This window comes from Protopterus annectens, chromosome 2.part0, assembly GCF_019279795.1.
Source record: "Protopterus annectens isolate FY-2018-M chromosome 2.part0, PAN1.0, whole genome shotgun sequence".
NCBI classification, from domain to species: domain Eukaryota; kingdom Metazoa; phylum Chordata; order Ceratodontiformes; family Protopteridae; genus Protopterus; species Protopterus annectens.
The window spans coordinates 1,434,379,055-1,434,396,275 of NC_056728.1; the positions used below are offsets into that span (position 1 = coordinate 1,434,379,055).

The following is a 17,221-nucleotide window of genomic DNA, read 5'->3' on the forward strand; positions in this document are numbered from 1 at the left end:
ACATACATGGCAAGCAATGCACAGCATTGGCCACGTGCAATAGTCATGCAGGTGACTGGATGGTGAATACAATACCTACCTGTGTGGGCAGATCCCGACACTACACCTCTGAGCCACAATACAGACCATTGTCATGTGGCCCATCATCTAGCCTTGTATAGCTATCTGGCACCATCAACCACTACACACCCATGAAGCAATGCACCCATGCATGTCAGTACTGGCACCCCATTGTGTTGTATGATGCGTATAACCACATTCACACTCACTAAAACCCCCATTGGCATACTGAAGCATGCTGTCTGATGTCAAACACCTCCATATACCCATTGCCCATTTAACCTCCGTATGACCCCTGTGGTGCATGTGATACCTGCACAGTACTAAGTTTTACTCTCCCACCCCTCCCTGATTTTTCATTGCCTCTGTCTGCCTCTCTCACTCCCTCTCTGGTGGATGTGGAGACTTACACCTACTTTGCTTAGGCAGCAGCATGTGTATTTTAAGTGATGCTCATGATCAACTGATGGCCTCTGCACAAATTGCAGCCCTCCTCTAGCTGATCGCATGTGGAACAGCTGTGGTAACATTCCCATAGCCAGTTGCATGGAAACACACTCCAATATCTAGGAACATCTTGTTGGTGTTGGGCCTTTCATTCACTGTGAGCAGGAACTCGGTCTGTTGTTTGGCAAAGAGCATCTCAGATGGATTGGGGATTTACCTCTAACAACATACACTGTGGAAACAGGCCAACGCACAGGAGGGAGATGCGCCTGACCTGACTACAGACTGTAAGTGCTGCTGTACTGCATTTGGAGTAATGTTAGTTTAACAGGGTGTGCGTGGATATGGCTGTCCTACATGTTTTAATACCTGCCATGTCAGTGCTATGTTTATGAGGGAACACCCATCTGTAGGGTCATCTGCAGACTGGGCAGTGTGTGGTGCCTTTTGTTTCATGTGTTACCCACAGAGCACCTATCTGTGAACTGCAGAAGGTAGTGTGAGGATTGCAATCTGTAGATGGTGACAGCCGTAAGAGTTACTGACCTCATATCCCTCATAGGACATATGTTGCAACAAACCCTGTTACAACAGTAAATGTATGAGGTTACCACAGCAACATATCAATATTGACCCAGTGTATGTGCCTTCAGCCACAGCCCTGTCAACCTTTGTAAATATGTCATGCAGTAAGGGGTGCATATGTTCTGTACACCATAATTAGTGACATCATATCTGATAATAAGTCGGTGAGATATCAGACACATGTTATGTATAGTAGGGGTTATATTTGATGACATAACCTGGACATTCTGTGGTTGTGTGTACAGTACTGAGGTCTGTGTACTTATGGTGATTGTCAACAGTGTATATATTGTTAATATGTACCTTGGCCTGTGTACAGACTGTGGTGGATGTCATTGTTCTTGGTCCTGTTCTATCTGATGTTACATGCTGCTTCACTGTATGTTACCCTATCGGCTTACATGTCTGTAGGGCCATACACGCACATGTCCCATACCACAGACAAGCATTGGACCACACTGTGTACCGGCACAATATATGTAGGGTTAGGGCGTGAGTGGCACATATGAGGTAGTCGAACAGATAGTCCCTATACTGTAATATTACGCTAGCTTACCATATGTGGCTGTGGCTGTGTTCACATTAGTTGCAGTTAAGCACTGTCACACAGGTGTATGTAACCCTGTGCTGTGGCATGCCTGTAGAGCCTGCTATATATGCAGGCACATGTACATTCCCCCATAGGAAATGTAGGCCAGTGTTGAGCCAGTCTGCCTGTACCCTGCACAGTGCTTTGTTACATGCCTAGCACCTTAGTGTACTTACCCAGTGAGATGTGATGTCCAGATACTTGCCAGATGTACTGCTGCTGGGCCACAGTAACAGTCATGTATGTCAGACAGAGCAGTGGGATGCTGTACAGATGTATGTCAATATCTAGTGGGTAGTATGTGGCCATGGCACCTCTGTACCAGCAGTTATTATGTGGCAGTACAGACAGGGTTGTGTGAATGCATAACCTATGGGGGTAAATGTATACCAGTAGTCACGTGTTACACCCATCTGCATGGCTGTTAACATCCATATTGTCAGGATTGATCCACATGTCTTGCACTAAGGGGTTATGTGTATACCTCTGTACTGTCCAAAGTGTGTTAGACTGTCCACATATATTGGCCAATATCTCTGCTGTTGTCCACAGCAGCATTACGTAGCAGTGGTACTGTACTAAGATGTCCTTAGGATGTCTGTCAGTAGCCAATGGCACACATGTTAAAAGCAGAGGTGACCTCCCACACACACCATATCTGTGAAGACAATCCCTATTACAGTAGCAACAGTCTACAAATATACCTGCTATACACACCTGACATCCCCATGCACTACAAAGTTGGGACTATAGGGGCTGAGGTAGAGCTACACTCCATGTTCAGGACATGTGGTGTAAATATATGTATATATAATTATCCAGATATCTATATAGATATATACACATATACATATCAACATATATAGATGGATATGTATATGTATATATATATATATATATATATATATATATATATATATATATATATATATATATATATATATATATATATATATATATATATATATATATATATATATATATATATATATATAAACACCCATATATATATATATACATACAGAAATATATATATATAAATATATATATATATATATATATATATATATATATATATATATATATATATATATATATATATATATATATATATATATATATACATATACAGAGCAATATATGTCTACACATATACAGATAGGGATACATATGCACATATACGTATGGATATCTGCATATATATTGACAGTAGTAGGTATATCAGAATAGATATGTGTGCACATATAGTTATAGATATCTACATATATACCAACATAACTAGGCATATATGTACACATAGGATGTGCATACATGTATAGCTATATAGACATATATCTTTATATACATATACGTATATCTATATATACATATATCTATAGATACATACATATACATATATCTATAGATACATACATATACATATATCTATAGATACATACATATACATATATCTATATATATATATATATATATATATATATATATATATATATATATATATCTGTATCTGCATATATGTCTGTGTATATGTATCCTAGGGATGTTGATAGCTTCCACATTGTACATTTCCTGTGGGAGCCAGACTGTACTGCATGCTATGTTACCAATACCAGCCTGACATCATACAGGTGAGATGTAGTACTGTTAACATCTTGTGCCCATGTCATGTCAGGTCCTGGTTATGGGATCTTCAACACTTGGTAGTGTATTGCAGGGTGGACGTGTTTGGCTGTGGGGGGTATACCTATTTGTACAAGACATATATTGTTTGGGGCCTCTCAACCCCATTAACGGTGCATGTGGACATGTATGTTTTAGTTTTTTCCCATTGTTATCTACAGATGTATGTCCGTATATACCTATATAGATACATATATCTGCTTACATAAATATAACTATGTCAATATATACCTACATAGCTATATATATCTGCTTACATATATATAAATTGCTGTATATATTTCGACATATAGATGTAGACATATATATCTATAGATGTAGGCATTTGCATGTATATATGTTCACATATATTTATATATATGTATATATCTATATATATATATATATATATATATATGTTGTATCTGTTTAGATATTAATATAGTTACACACACCCATACATCTACATGTTGGAATACATTCTCTGTACTGTTGAATGACTGGCTGGATGATATGTTTGTACATACATCAGGGCTATGTATATCTGACATGGCTTAGTGGTAAATCCCTTTGTCTATTGTGTGCAGGGTCCTGAGTTCGAGCCTTGCAGAAGTTATTTATTTTGTTGCTGGGCAGAACAAGGACCGTTGGATACAGAGTGATTAAGGCACTTTTTGAGCATTTGTAAGCAGGTTTGCGCGGAGGTAAGCACTGCTAACTTCCAGTTACAGTTTCTTATACTCATTTAGCTTCTAAATTGCTTAACTTGTGCAGGCATTGCTTACCCCAATGCAAACAGGCTTAAACCCACTTACTGCTGCTTAAAAGTGCTTACTCCCGCTTACCCCCATGCTAATTTCTTTAAAAGAAAAGAAAAAGGGGTTGATAGGAAAGTGGTGAAAAAAGGGGCACAAAGAGGGAAAGGCAGTAGGGAAACTAGCCAGGGGTGTGCAGGAAGTGTGTAGGGAAGGTCCATAGCTGCCCATTTCTTCTATAGGAACAGTTGTGCATATACACTGAATTTGGAGGTATATTTGTACACTCAAACCCCTGGAAGGGGGTGAGGACAACAATAATAAGTTGTGATGCCAATTAGACCAGATTACATGTGTCCAGTGGACATGTGTGCGAAATGGACAGCTATGTATGAGGCAAGACTTTTTTGTGGGAACAGATTGCCCCTTTTTTCAGGAGAGAGTGGGATGTAGGGGAGGGGTAGTAGGTATATTTGGTGAGGTAGGTTGGGTAGGTTAACAGACAAGACAAACTAGATGCATACAGGGGTGGTATATGACACATGTGGGGGTAAACACCTTGATGGAGAGGGGTGTTGGGAAATCGGAAGACCACGAGCCCCCTAGTGGAAACAATGGGACTGATGTCCCCACCCATGGGCAGTCACCACTGCACCTTCACAGCCCCGATGGTGGCTGTGCTGGGGGCTGAGTTGCAGAGCCAGACTGATGCTCTAGTTGTGACATGCAGCCATCGAGCTGGTGTAGAAGATCACCAAGCTGCTGGTTGATCTCTCTACGCACCATGACCCCGACCTGGCAACGGGTGACAGGTGCCTGTCCGCGCCCGCTCCCGAGGGGGTGAGCCCCATCCTCTGAGATGGTTCCACCCAAAGGTGGTGCAGTACCAATGGACAGGGAGGTCCCAGGTTGTGCCCCAGACATGCTGGCGCCTGGTGCCACAGACAGCTGAGGTGAGACAGGTGGGTCTGCTAAAACCAGCCTTCCCAAGCATGCTATAGTGTTTAGATTTCATCATATGTGGGTTAGTAATAGTCAACACATTCCAGGGTTAAGTATAACAGCATGCATAGATATTCACATTAACCCAGACACCACATACAGAACAGTTGCATAGCAAACAGAACACATGCATACATCATTGCATGATCACAGTGGTAATAAGAACAGCATGCAGGTACATTGATGGCACCATGCCACAATGTTGGAATAATTCAATATAGCGCATGCATGGGAACCATTTAAAATATTTATCAAACAATTGGACATTATCAGAACTTAGGTGTCATTACATACCAGTTGGGGTGGGTATGTTGATTATTGTTGGAGATATGGTTGAGGGAGTGTCAATTACCAACTAGTATATTCCTGTAGTCCAAATTACTTTCCTAGTCAGTGCTGTTATCTGTACTTTACACGTCTTACTACACTACCCTATGACCTTAGTTTGGACAGTGATATGGCTGTCATCATCGTTACACATGAACTGGTTTTACCTGCAGTATACACCTCTTACCTGGTATACCTGTGGAGGGAATGTTTGTTAGCACTAACTGTTTCTACACATACTCCCAGATTCCGGGTTTATGTTGTGCACATAGCTATCCAACTCTTTCTGCACAGACTCTGGCCATGTGTTGACCACATGTTTGTGTGCCGGGACATATCTAGAATATTGCCCTCTTCCATCTTTAGTGATCTGACACACACATATACATGCTTTCCTACACAGTTATATTATGTAGCATAGTGTGGGTGACAGTGATTATTATTCAGAGAAACTGCAACACTCACAATTCCCTACAATACCAGAGTTAACAGTACCAGTACCAATAATGGTCTTTATTTCTCAGCACAGTGTTGTTATCCAACATACCTGTGGGAGCAATGTTTGTTAGCACTACCTGAGTGTTTCTACACAAACTTCCAGATTACACATTAGTATTATGCACATACATCTCACTCTGTTAATGTACACAGTCTGGTCACAGCTTGACAACATGGGAATGTAGATAGAACATACTTGAAATATTACTCTACTAACAGTTTCGGGGGTTGCTACAGTGACAGGTTTATTCTCATAGGTGTTTGACAATCACTTGTATTCCCTGTTTGCTGGCTAAACATCTGGGATCATCCCATGGACTTACCAGGGGGACAGGCAGCAGATATGGGCCCATATACTGGACATTCTGGCCTCATCTATACAGTTGTGGGGTATGATTCTGTATGCAGCCTACATCCACTCCCAGGATTCAGACCATGGCTGTGTCTGCTACAACTTAAACATTGTCCATCACAGTTGTGCCTGCTATATAGATATTACTGTATATCTCCTATCTGCTTTCTGTCTTATTAATCCCCTGTGCTTTTGCATTCTGACCTTGTATTACAACACTCTTATACAGATATCCTACCCAGTAATATTTTGTAGGACAGTGTGGGCAACAGTGATGTGTACCACCTCATTATTCAGGGCAACTGCATCAGTCGCAATGCCATACAATACCAGTGCAAACAGTACTAGTACAGGTATCATTCTTGTATTTCTGGGCACAGTGTTGGTATATGGCAGACCTGTGGGAGAAATGTTTGTTAGCACTACATGAATGTTCCCACACACAGTACCAGATTCCACATTATTATTATGCACATACATCTCACTCTGTTACTGTACACACTCTGGCCACAGCTTGACAAGCTGGGGTGTAAATGGGACATATGTGGCTTCTTAGTCTCAAAAGGTTTTGGGGAGTTGCTAGTGTGCCAGTTTTGTTCTCATAGATGTGTGTCAATCAGTTGTATTTCCTTTTTGCTGCCTATACGTCTGGGGTCATCCCACTGATTTCACAGGGGGACAGGTTGATGGACAACAGATAAGAGCCACTTTACTGGACATTCTGGACATATCTGTACAGTTGTGGGGTATGATTCTGTATGCAGACTACTACCACTGGCAGGATTCAAACCATGGCTGTGTGTGCTAAACAAAACAACAATTCACATCTCAGTTGCATGTGCTATTTGAGTTTTGTTGTCTGCATTTTCCCTGTTTTCTGTGTGTCTCTCAGTTATGCTAAATTGCCTCTGGGGATTACACCAGTCATATAAAGGCATTCCTACACATTCAATTTATGGTGCACGGTATGGGCAGCAGTGCTTAATGCAACAATACTATTACATGATTGCAAATCTACATTACCATATGATACGAAAGTATACACATGCAGTCCAGCAGTTAGACCTTTATTGTCAGGCTGTTACGCTTTTATTTATGTACATATTATATGAGACTCTTCCTGCCATATTCTCCAGTGTATGCAGTACATGCCTTGAACAATACAGGTTTTATACAGGCAATTGATTTACTACTACTTTAGTTTTATTTCCTATGACAGTAAATTCATGAGTATTACTGACCTGCCTCACATCACAACCTCTCCAGGTGACTGACGTGCACCTCCTGATTCGTGGTCCACTCCATTGCAGCTGTGGGGGACATAAGAGGAATATTTAGCCATACCTATCCATGATATACCTGTGCTGGCAATTATTACACACATAGTGGGGTGATACTTACACACAAATGGAAGATCCCCTACCGCTCTAGCCTCTTGGGATTCACTGGTCCAAGAGGTCCCCCTTACACCACTTCAGGTCAGCATAATGATGCCTGACCTTCTCACCAGTTCGGGGTATGCCAGTGGCACTGGTGAGGTCACAGGCGAGATGGTCCCAGGCCTCCGCCTTATATTGGGAACCCTGGTACTGGCCCTGCAGCAGTCTCTGATCATGGTCTTTGACAAGGAGTCCTGTCATGATTCTGGACTCCTGGATGCACCAGCACTGTGCCCAAAAGCGCACACCTTCTCCCCTTACTGCCATTGTGCCTGCAAGGGGAAGCTACAACCAGTTATGAGATGTATTCCCAGCTCTTCGGTTTAAGTAGGGCCAGTTTCCCGCACTTTTCTGTGATTGGCCAGTTTTGAAAAGGCTAGGCTATGGGCAAACCTGCTTACCTAGGGTTGGCATTGTTTAAAGGGTTATAACACTGGGCACATTGAGTTAGCTGGCCTGCAAATTGCTTACACCTCCTAAGCTGGCCTGTGAAATGCTTACCGTTGCTTACATTAGACTTTGCATTATAATTCCTTTTTGGCATTGCGTTATTATTCATTACACCTTATATGTATGCCTGGTATACATGATTCATGTGTGCGTACACTGTATGGGGTCCTTGTGTTTTATTGGGGACTTCAACACTCAATTACAATTACACCTGACTTCTGGGCTTACTGCTTTACTCCAGTTCACATATTTATGTTATGTAGTGGATTAAGGCACATATGTCTGTATAATGATTCCTTTCAGAAGTTCAGTTTGGTTTTACTATAGTGAAGGCTTGTTTGCTGATACCTCATTCTTCTGTACTTCTGTGATGGCTTGGTGGTTAACTAATGTGACTATGGTGTATAGGGTTCTGGGTATGGGACCTGCATGGCAGTTTATTTTGTTGATGGGCAGAACAAGGTCCATTGGATACAGAGTGATTAAGGTAATTTTGAGCATTTATAAGCGGGTTTGCGCGAGGGCAAGCAATGCTAACCTACAGTTACATATGCTTACACAGAGTTAGCTTTAGAATTGCTTAACCTGTGTGTGCATTGCTTACCCCCACGCAAAACGGCTTAAACCCACTTACTAGTTCTTAAATATGCTTATTACTGCTTATTGGTGCTTAAACTTACTGGTGCTTTATTCATTATGACACTGACACCTCACATGTGCATTTACTGCAGTACTCCAGTTTATAAATACATATTCAGTGGGTTTTGCAACAACAATATTGGTCATAACATGCTTTGCCATGGAAAATGGAATGTGCTGCAGTGGGACTTGAACCAGGAATGCCTGTTCGTAAGGCGAATGCTCTACCCATTACACTATTGCTATGCTGCTTCATTTGCATATATCCTCCTTGTTATCCTCTTCAGCCATTTATGCTGCATTACCCATAGCTACGCAATGGGCACACCTGCGCACCTACGGTTAGCTTTAATTGGATTTTTAATAAAAAAATAAATACAGGTTTGTTCATTTTATTTGTGTTTACTTGCTGTTGTACACCAGGGGGAATGTTGGTGGGGATATGCGGTCACCGATGAGCGGTCTTGCTCATTTCTTTAGCCTTTCTGCTGTTCTTCATTGCGGGGCGTGTATATTCTGAGAACTCTGCTATCAGACATGCCCCCTGCACTCTTACACGCTCCGTTTAAGGTTACGAGCTCAGGCAACGTGCCTCATTAATATGTATGGCTCACTGCTGTCCTGCTCCTAAACAGCCACCTCTGTGCAGGACTAAGCTAGTCCTGCACGGAGGAGTAGTAAATCCATGGAATATATGAATTCATTCTCTAGCTTTATGAGTACTTGATCCTTTTCTAAGTCTTGTATTTCATGACTCTGATTTGTCCATTGAAAGTTCTTTTGATTTTTATATTTTACAAATGATTTTATTTTTTGATCATTTACTTTTTATGTTCCTTTTAGGATTTTGTTAGGAAACTTCTATATTGAATTGATACATCCTATATACATTTTTGAATATGCACTTTACATTGGTTTTATTGATTAGACTCGCCAAGGTTGACATAATGGTTTAACATATTTTAACAGTAATCCCTAGCCGAAATGTATTCTTGAATGAATTGACTTGCTCACACAGCATAAAAAAACTAATGGGAATTCACCATCCTTCATATTCCTCCTCCCAGCCTATCGGAAAGAAAATGTAAGATTTTGATTCCTATTTTTATGCTAGTCAAATATTACATCTCCCTGAATTGGAAAAATAGACACTCCCTTTCTTGGGAAGGCTTTAAACACATGGCGATTAAGCACCTCAGAGCACACAAATTCTTGTTCCACAATATCAAGCACAAGCCAGTTATTAAGGAACTTTGGGGAATATTATCTGATCATATACTTAAATAAAGACTTACCCTTCATGGGTACCATTAGTATTCAACATGCTGTATTGGACTGATGCAGGAACTGTTTTGGGCAATGTATGATATGTATATAGTTTATGGTTTAATGTATTTATCCAGTAGGTGAATGTTTCAGGTTTCCTTTTATGCGCATTATCATAATTCAATGACTGTAATTCCTAATGTGTTTTTTTTTTTTTTTTTTTTTTTGGAATTTTTGTAATGAGAGTTTTGATTTCTGTTTTCCCTTTTGTTGAAAATTTACAATAAAGAGAATTTCACAAAAAAAAAACTAATGCAATGCTACTCTCTAGTGGCTCATATTACATCTTACAGTTTTTACAGTTTGGCTGCTCTTAACTTCAATAATGGTGCCAGGGAAATGCTCTCATTAAGACCAGGGTATCTCCCAGCATCCAAGAAAACCTGCCAGTACAACTCACGGTATTCAAGATGGGTTTTCCATGAACCCCGTCTAGCATCTTTGTGGACAACCTCAAGTACAAAAAATAGAAAGTTTGCTTGAGTACAATTCTGTAGGTGTTTATATAGGGCATTTTTATCATAGATCCTACTTATGTCATAAAAATGTTCATAAATACACCTTTTTAAACGTCTTTCAGTTTTCCCTACATAGAACATGCTGCAAACTTCACAGATCACTAAATAGACTAACCCACTAGAAATACAATTACTGTAACAGGTACTTCTCACAAATTTATTCCTGGCTTTAATAAACACCTGGTCAGCATTAACTACATGTTTACACTGGGCACATGCCCCACATCTATAAGTACCAGGTCTTTTTCCCTTGTGCGGTACTCCCTTTTTCCAGTAATTCCTTCAAATTGGTACCTTCCTTAAACACAATGTTTAGCGGTTTGTTTTCAACACCCTTTAGGTCAGCGAGGGATGTAAATCTATCCCATTCTTTTTTCACCACATCAACCACCTTTTGTGAATCACTGCTATATTCCATTGTAAGTACCCTATTAAATTTGCCATCCTTTTTCGCACCATTAATGAATGTAAAATCATTACCCTTACCTAAAAGAGGCATAAATCTTGTCTTCCACTGGTTTTTAATATAAATGATAGTATCCTCCAGTAACTTAGCTGACTTTTAAAAAGGTGTATTTATGAACATTTTTATGACATAAGTAGGATCTATGATAAAAATGCCCTATATAAACACCTACAGAATTGTGCTCAAGCAAACTTTCTATCTTTTGTACTTGAGGTTGTCCACAAAGATGCTAGAGGGGGTTCGTGTGAAACCCGTCTTGAATACCGTGAGTTGTACTGGCAGGTTTTCTTGGATGCTGGGAGATATCCTGGTCTTAATGAGAGCATTTCCCTGGCACCATTATTGAAGTTAAGAGCAGCCAAATTGTAAAAACTGTAAGATGCAATATGAGCCACTAGAGGGTAGCATTGCATTAGTTTTTTTTATGCTGTGTGAGCAGTTTACTATGCTGAATAAAATGAACATTTTTATGTCATGTTTTATACATTTTAATATTTTTATATATTTTTATACACTAAAGGCCCCTGGTAGCAAATGAATGTCTGAAAATGGTACTTTTGTTATTACTACTTTTTTATATTTAATTGATGTCAAGCTTTTATTGGTTGAATTTGAAATTCTTCGGGCTATTTAAGGACTTGTTGTTTGTTGTATGGGGTTATCTGAAAAAGTCTTGGTAGACGAAAATATATTGTGAATTGTGAGCGTTAATATCTGTGTTTGGAATAAAGGATTATCATACCGTGGTTCGTGGACTTTGTTTTCCAAACAGCACTTTTTTTGGTTTTCAGTCAGTGGTTGGAGTTGTTTTTTTCCCCTTATACTAGGTTATATATTTATTGGTACTTATAAGTAAACTTTTTTCCATGTGCAGGCAGCATTAAAAACTAATTTTGAATAACCCCTAATGTGCCTCGTGCAATACTCGTTAGGATCCTCTATTTATGTACATTCTCTTTGAGTTAGGGTATATGGGTGGACATTAATGCAACTGTTAATTATATGCATTTATATAAAATGTTATTTTTTACCTATGTGTATTTGAATATGCTCTAACACAGTTGATATAAGTTTTAGCCCATTATCTACACAATCCTGGTGATTGGCTCTTTTTCTTTATTTTCTCTGCCCATTGGCCAAGCTATTGATTTGTTAACTGAAAGCTAGCCAAAAATCTATTGGCCCCTTGTGGATTGGCCACGACATTCAATAGATTATTTTGATTGGCCATAGCTGCAAATGCGGGTGGTTCTTGCTCTGAGATTCATGATTGGCTTTAATTTTCCATTTTCCTCTTTCATTGGCTGATCCATTGATTCGTTCACTAGAGACTAGTAGAAAGCCGATTGGCTCTTTATGGATTGGCTATTACATTCATTATTTCATCTTGATTGGCTGGAGCTGCGAATTTGGATGGTTTCTGTTTTTAACTCTATGTCTCAAGAAAGATTAGATATTTATCTTCTTTGTCTGCAGCTGCAAAAGCGGGTGGATATAAATATTCACATATCTGTATGCAAAAAACATGTTACACTGCTTTATTGAATGTCAGCATTGTGAAGCTGCATTTATAACTTGTCGTTTCATAGATGGGACATCTGTATTGAATCATTGGTTTTTAAGTATTCCACCTCAGCAGCCGCGAATGCGGGCAGTACTAGCAGACTATGTATTTTTTCATAAAGATTTGTCTGAAGTACTTCTGCACAGTTATATTTTTGAATTTGATGACATTTATATTGTTTTCAGTACACCAAGGTGACATAGTTCAACCTTTGTTGATTAGTTTTATTATTATTTTATTCAAAACTCATTGGTTTCCCATTTTTTTTGTTTCCTCGCCCTAATATTGATGTCTTATCTTAAATAGTATATTTTTCATTACTGTGAAGTGAGATAGCCCTTTTCTATCTTGGTTAATGATCTTTTAACAAGGTATAATGCATGTATCCATTGCCGAGGAAGCAGCAATATATGCTTTACATATTTACATGCTGTTTAACCAAATTTTATTAGCTTAAATATGAACCAAGAAGATCCAAGTTTTTCATTGTTCATCAAATTATGGTCATGAATGCTACAGCATAAATAGGATCTGAATGAATAAGAATTAACCTCTTGTTATAATACAATTACAGATTTTTATTGACTTTTTTATATTTTTGATTTTTATGACATGCTGCCTTCAACCAGGAATTATGTTTTGTCTAGATTCTTTCACTATTGGCTATGATTAATAGGCTGGAAACCCCTCCTTAACTCAGGATTGGCTAGATGTGTGTTGTGTTATCTCACTTCCTGGTCTTATATCTGGTATTTTTGATTTGTTAATTCTTGTAGGTGTATCAGCAGACAGTAAAATGATTGGCTATTCACTGTTATTTTAACCAATGGGGACCTCTGTACACTATGATGTGATGAAGGCAAAGTTTCGCCGAACGTGCTTATCATTCTACTCAGGCCATTTTTTGTTTTTGTTTTTTCGAATAAAGTTCATTTAATATTTTTTAACATTCCAGTTGCCTTTTTGCATAAGCCTTAGCCGTGGTGTCACTTCAGGATTTTCATACTGCTTTTTAAAAACTATTATGAGTTTACCACCGGGAAAAGCTGAAAGACACAACAACAACCACCCAAAAGTTCTATAACTGATTTGTCTAATGTAAACAAATTCCAATTCTTATATAGTACGTTAATGATTGCTGTACTGTCTTTATTGTAAACTGTTACAAAAGAGAAAAACCCCTTCTCACTACTAGGTGCATCTCTTTTTTCCACACCCCCATTGGTTTGCCCGCCTAAAATGGGTGTAAAAATACCATTTGCCTTTCCAGTAGTACTTTTTCCTTAACATTATCTAGTAGTGCTTTAGGATAGCCCCTTTTCTTAAACATAGCTAACATAAATTCAATTTGAAAAATTCTGTGGTGAAAGCACTTAACTTTGTTAATAAAGTGGTTTGCTGTCTTACCTTTAGCCTGTTCTTCACTTTAACTTGGTGGTTTTATTTAATCCTGGTTATATGTTGCATAGGTACGTAGATCAGCTTTGTGTACAATGAAACATTTATATAGTCTGGTATTATTTTGTATTTGACATAATAATGTTTTTTCTGTTTTTGCCCTTGCTGCCTGCCAGCCATCACTCCCCTCAGTTTACCCATTCATTCCTTCCACAGCATGGGTGAGTGTTAGTCATGGGGGCCATAATTAGGCAGCCATTGAGAGTGGTTTGAAGGTTTTCTTGTTTATGACCCTGACTCACCATGTATGTTCAGCTAAGGAGCAGAAAGATTATATGCAGGAAGCTGACAGCACTAGTCATCATCCCTCACTTCTGCAAGGAACATGACTACCAAGCAACCCTGCCTACTTCCATAAAGCATGGCAAGTGGTTTCCCCAGTCACCAGCAGAAAAAACATACTTCCCTGGGTGCTCCTTAGCTAGTCATAACCCCCCCCCCTTTCTTCCCTGGGAGAGCTGAGCAGGACATGCCTCTCTTTTTTCTCCCTTTCTGCCTGGCTTCTCCAGTGCTGAGATGCTAAATGAACCTCAGTCACTTGGGTTGCAGTCATGGCCCCATCCTTCTATATCATGAAGTCAAGCTTTTATTTGGCTTAGTAATATTGAAAATATTTACTGGGCTCCATACTACCTTAGCTACAGATTTCATAAATACTATTTGCTTTTTATGGATAGTCTGCAAAATCACCAGAATGCTTTGCAATGACATTGGATTTACATATTTTTTTCTGCTGAGCTTAGAATATACTTACTCAGCCTTTCAGATTTTTTGTTATGCTACTTTGCATTTACATGACATCCACTATTTTGAAGTATTTATAAAAATACATACAACAGGATACCCCTAACATCCAGAACTGATCAGAATAAGTCCTTAGTTAATGTGTAGTGCCTATACCTATCTTGCATATATAGGTACTAAATTAAAAAAAACTGCTAAGTCCACAAATATCTTGAAGTCAAAGTATGCATGCACAAATCAACAGCAACCACTAACAGTAACACTTGCTGGCAGTTTAAGAACAGATTTTCTTATTTTCAAGCAGTTTTAATGCCAGACAGACACTCTTATGGAAAGAGGGAGTCAAATGCAGTTGTTCACTCAATGAGATGCTACTGGGTTTGGGTAACCTTCAAGACCATTTATGGTCACCTGACTAAATCATATAAGCTTATTTAGCTATTCAGTAGCTGGCATATGTTACTCCCTACATTATAATCACCTATTTTTGCATGTTTAATTTGCTAAAGCTTTACATGAAAGAATAACCATCTTCATGAGTAGGTAAAACTGAAAAAGTAAATAAGTGCTAGAATTTAACAAACTTTTATTATTGTACAGCCATCAAGAATGAAAGACAAAAATCTTCATGAATGTGCTTGTTTTTTTAGTGTTATATTAAATGACAGTACTACATTTGCATTTCATTTTTAATTCACTTTTGGCTTGAGTGCAAATTATTACAGCAACATTATCTCAACTGAGGAAGTACTGTTGAACTATTTGCAGCACTGTGCAGTAGTTGTTTTCACACATGCTCTGATTTCAAAAAAGCATGCCAAGTCCATCCGGCAGGGTAAAGTCACCTCATTAACAACATGTAAACCTGAGATTCTTCTGAGGAAAATATATAACTCACTGCTGCCAGTTCAGGCACCTGTTTGTGTAGCTGTAATGTAATGGTAATGTAATGAGACTTAATCTATACATCGGCTGTCCCTCACAGGAGCAGTAACCTACAGGCAAGCCTGCAGGACATAACTTTTTGTATTTATACTCCAAAGGTATGGAAAAAGTGCCCTCAGCAGTCACTTTGGAGAAGGCACAGGTCCCATCTGGCTGGATGACGTTAGCTGCTCTGGGAAAGAATTAAATTTCATGCAGTGCCGAACACGAGAATGGGGCAAACATGACTGTACACATGAAGAAGATGTTGGAGTCCTTTGCCATGCTGAAAATAGCATCCATGGAACCATATTTGGTAATGACATATCATCTGCAGCAACAGTCACATTTGTTATTATAATTGTTACACTTATTTTTATTAACAGTTATTTAACAGTTGACTTATCAGATATGACATAATTGTCTCATTTTTTTATTTGCAACTTGTCTGACAATGCAGAAAACTATAGCTCTGACTTGTTAAATGAACTGCTTTCTGTTACAAGGTTTGAATCTTACCACCTTCATTTATGTACTGTGTGACCTTCAGCAAGTCACTTAACTAGAGAGTGCTTTGGGTCAATTGTGAATTTAGGCTAGGCTCCTTAATGGTCTCCTGGACCACATCCATTGTAACTACTTATAAACCTACCGTATGTTTTCAGTGCAGGATAAACCCATCTTTTCACTTATTCTCTCTCCCTCCCTTTCTGTGCCACAGTTTTCACTTTCTTATGTTTGTTATCACTTCTTGCCTCTTTTCTTTTGTTCTAATCCACTGCTTTTGCTCTTCTTATGTGACAAGCTTCTCCAGACATAGCATGATCTGAGATACTATGCCAATACCCAATTGCTGTAAGTCTTAAGATTATTAGAGGAGATAAGATCCGCTAAGGGAGTCTGTAGACAGGAAATGAAATACAGATGGGTGTTTAGTATGCAAGACAAACTTGAGTCAGTATTTGGAATGACAAAGACAGAGCCGTTTGTCTTTCATTGTGATAGCATTCTCAGGGTTTAGTCATATAGGTTCATAGGTGTTTACTAGACTAATGACCACAAGGGACTTTTTAAGCCTAACCATGCATCCCAAATCTCTGACAAGTTCTGATACCCTTGATAAGTAAGGGGTTTGGGAAATAAAACATTTTCAAGCAGAGGCCTGGGAGATGAAACATTTAGAGGTTATCTATCCCAGTATCAGTTCTGATATATGCAGGGTAAGCCGTGACCTTAATATAGGCTACAAGTGCAATGCCATGTTATTACCTTTTGCAGAGGTTACAGTAATGGCATTAAAATGAGAACCTGTATACCAGCCTATCAGAATGTAAAGTGACAGAGTTGTCTACTAAGTTGCTGCATTATGTTGTTTTCTTTGACAGTGTGAAAGCTGTCAAAGGGGTTGATATAATGATT

The 17,221-nt window shown here is 38.9% G+C and overlaps 1 protein-coding gene across 1 annotated transcript in view; it reads left to right on the forward strand.

Annotated features, from left to right (window-relative positions):
• PRSS12 (serine protease 12) overlaps positions 1 to 17,221 on the forward strand; it is a 1,465,718-nt gene that overhangs the window by 1,060,598 nt on the left and 387,899 nt on the right. The window contains exon 7 of the mRNA XM_044061659.1: positions 15,922 to 16,118. Within this exon, the coding sequence (XP_043917594.1) occupies positions 15,922 to 16,118 (197 nt within the window). The remainder of the gene's footprint in view (positions 1 to 15,921; positions 16,119 to 17,221) is intronic.